Source organism: Pelobates fuscus, chromosome 1, assembly GCF_036172605.1.
Source record: "Pelobates fuscus isolate aPelFus1 chromosome 1, aPelFus1.pri, whole genome shotgun sequence".
NCBI classification, from domain to species: Eukaryota; Metazoa; Chordata; class Amphibia; order Anura; family Pelobatidae; genus Pelobates; species Pelobates fuscus.
This window is the reverse complement of record NC_086317.1, coordinates 251,906,826-251,909,184: the sequence shown is the minus strand read 5'-3', so window position 1 is coordinate 251,909,184 and position 2,359 is coordinate 251,906,826. Positions and strand designations below refer to the sequence as shown.

General features: G+C 50.7%; 1 protein-coding gene across 1 annotated transcript in view; it reads left to right on the top strand.

Moving 5' to 3' along the window:
• Positions 1-846: 846 nt before the first annotated feature.
• Positions 847-2,359, top strand: part of RLF (RLF zinc finger) — a 52,281-nt gene continuing 50,768 nt past the window's right edge. The window contains exon 1 of the mRNA XM_063456463.1: positions 847-1,060. Within this exon, the coding sequence (XP_063312533.1) occupies positions 881-1,060 (180 nt within the window). The 5' untranslated portion in view covers positions 847-880. The remainder of the gene's footprint in view (positions 1,061-2,359) is intronic.

Below are 2,359 nucleotides of genomic sequence, written 5' to 3'. Positions count from 1 at the left end.
AGTGGGGTATTATGGGGCAGCCGGTGGTAATATAATGCATAATGGGGGTGAGGCGTAAGGTGGAGGGGGAAAATAGATACAACAACCTTGTGAATTTGGGAGAGCAGAAGCTGAGAGGGGAGACTGGAGAGGGAGGAGCTGGGCAGACATGAGACATAGTGGGAGCCAAGGATTAGATGGGGAGTTAGAGATGATCTGTGGGAGCTGGGGGTGAGATGAAGTGGAAGGAAGATGAGAGAACATGGAGAGTTGGAGATCTTTATAATTAGTGGAGAGGGGGGAGAGTCAGCGCTAAATAACAAGATAAAAAGCAGCAACCCAAAAAAGGGAATCCATGAAGACCCTTAATAAAACAAGCTAAAATCTGTGAAGGGGGTAAGGGCTACTGCTATTAGCCCTCAGCGCAGCCCTTACCCCCTTCACAGCATTCTAGGTAGTGTCTGTGAGAAGGTCTCCACCATTTAGTGTTAGTCTAGTAGCCAACATAACAAACTACAATATAACTTCCTTAGATGTTCCTATAAGGACATATACTATAATTGTGTTTATACAACGTAGCAGACAAGGCTTCTTTATCTGAAGGCCCTTGAGATGAAGGTACCAATCACTGCTGGTAACAATGCTGGCAGTGTGTTAGTCCCCACCACACCATGGAGCTATAGCCATGAAAATCCGGGAGCTAGGCCCATTAACAAACAAAATGGCTGCCGCTTGTGGGCGTTCCCTGCCAGCAGGGGGCGGGGCTTTGCGTGGGCAAAGGGAGTTGTGTACGCGCCCGCGGGTCTCCCTGGTGATGACGTTACCCAACCGACGCCGAGTCACGTGACGCAGAGAGTGAGTGTGCGAGTGTGTTGCCTACGCGCGGCAAAGGCGAGAGAAGATGGCGGACGGGAAGGGAGAGTCCCGAGCGGGGCTAGCCAACGGCGGGATGCCGCCGCCTCCCTCCACCCCTCCGCTCCCCCACCGCTTCGTGGAGACCCTGCGGGCTCTGGAGGACCGACTGAGGGAGGACGAGGTGTCCGTGCTCACCTCCGCCATGTACTGCGGGAGCACTTGCGAGGTGAGTGTGAGCAGAGGAGGGGAGAACCAGCGCACACACTGCCGGGGGCTGCCCAGGGCCCGGCCGGCGAGCCGTTACCGGACAGAGCGGGGCCCGGCCGGGGTGTGACTGGGGGCAATGCCCGGGCTGCCGGGATAATGCTGTTATTTTGGTTGCTGACAGTGAGTGATGGGGGCGGGGTATGGGGGAGGTATACTGCTCTCCTTCCCCCAGCCCAATTCATCACAGTGCGATACCGCTTTATCGCCCGGGAGGCTCGGGCTAGCTATGCGGGTGGCAATGGCGGAGCTGGCAGGGGGAGATGTCCGCTCCCATGATGCACGGCGGCCTGGGGACCGTGTGTGTAAATCGTCATTATCAGGAATGCGGGCAAAACAGCCAGAGCCTTATCAGCCACACAGGGCAAGGCCAGAGCTAGCCCTCAGCTGCCGCCGAACTACAGCTCCCATGAGGCTTTGCCAGCCTAGAGGCTGGAACAGAGAGCATCACTGGGGACTGGCAGTGTTTGTAACAGCTGAGGTTGTGGCCACCTCTGTCTTGGGGTTAGCGTACAGCGCCAGGCAATAAATCAGCAGGGAGTGTTACTGCAGCCTGAATCTGATATAAATGATGGAGGACAAGTTTCCAATTCCATGACAATAAAAAAAGATAAGGTTAAAAGAAAGCAAGGTAGCAATAAATATTGCAGTTAGGGAATCACATGTGTGCACAGAAAGCACACCTATGTAATATATATATATATATATATATATTGCTGCATGTGTACAGCAGCATGAAACTTGTTGGTTTTTTTTTATTATGGGAGGGTTCAACTTCAGTGTTACCAGTGCAGGAAGTGAATAAGCCAGTGTTGGCTGTATGCCTGAGTGTATGGTGGAAGTGCCGTGTAGATAAGGGAAGCGTTGCCTTAGTGTTAGATCTTTTTGCTTCCCCTCCCCGCTTTGGCCTCACTCTACAGAAAGGGTAGACTGTCTTTCCTCCATTTTCTGCAGCAGATACAATTCTGCAAAACAAAAAGTAATCACATTGTACTGTTGTCTTCCAAGTTTACAGCATAAAGCTTATTTAAGGTCCATAGTTCACCTTCTTATCAGTCTCTTTGCAAAATGCAGTCTTGCACAGCGGATGGTTTACTCGTCACTTTACATGGTCTGTTTAAGCCGTGTGGTCGTTCACTCTACAATTTAACATTTGTTGTCAGATATTCATTATCCCTTTCATAAGAATGTAGAGCACTCTACAAGTATAAGTGTATTATCTTCTCTTTTGTTTTTGTGTTGGCTAGCTAGTTTGTATTAA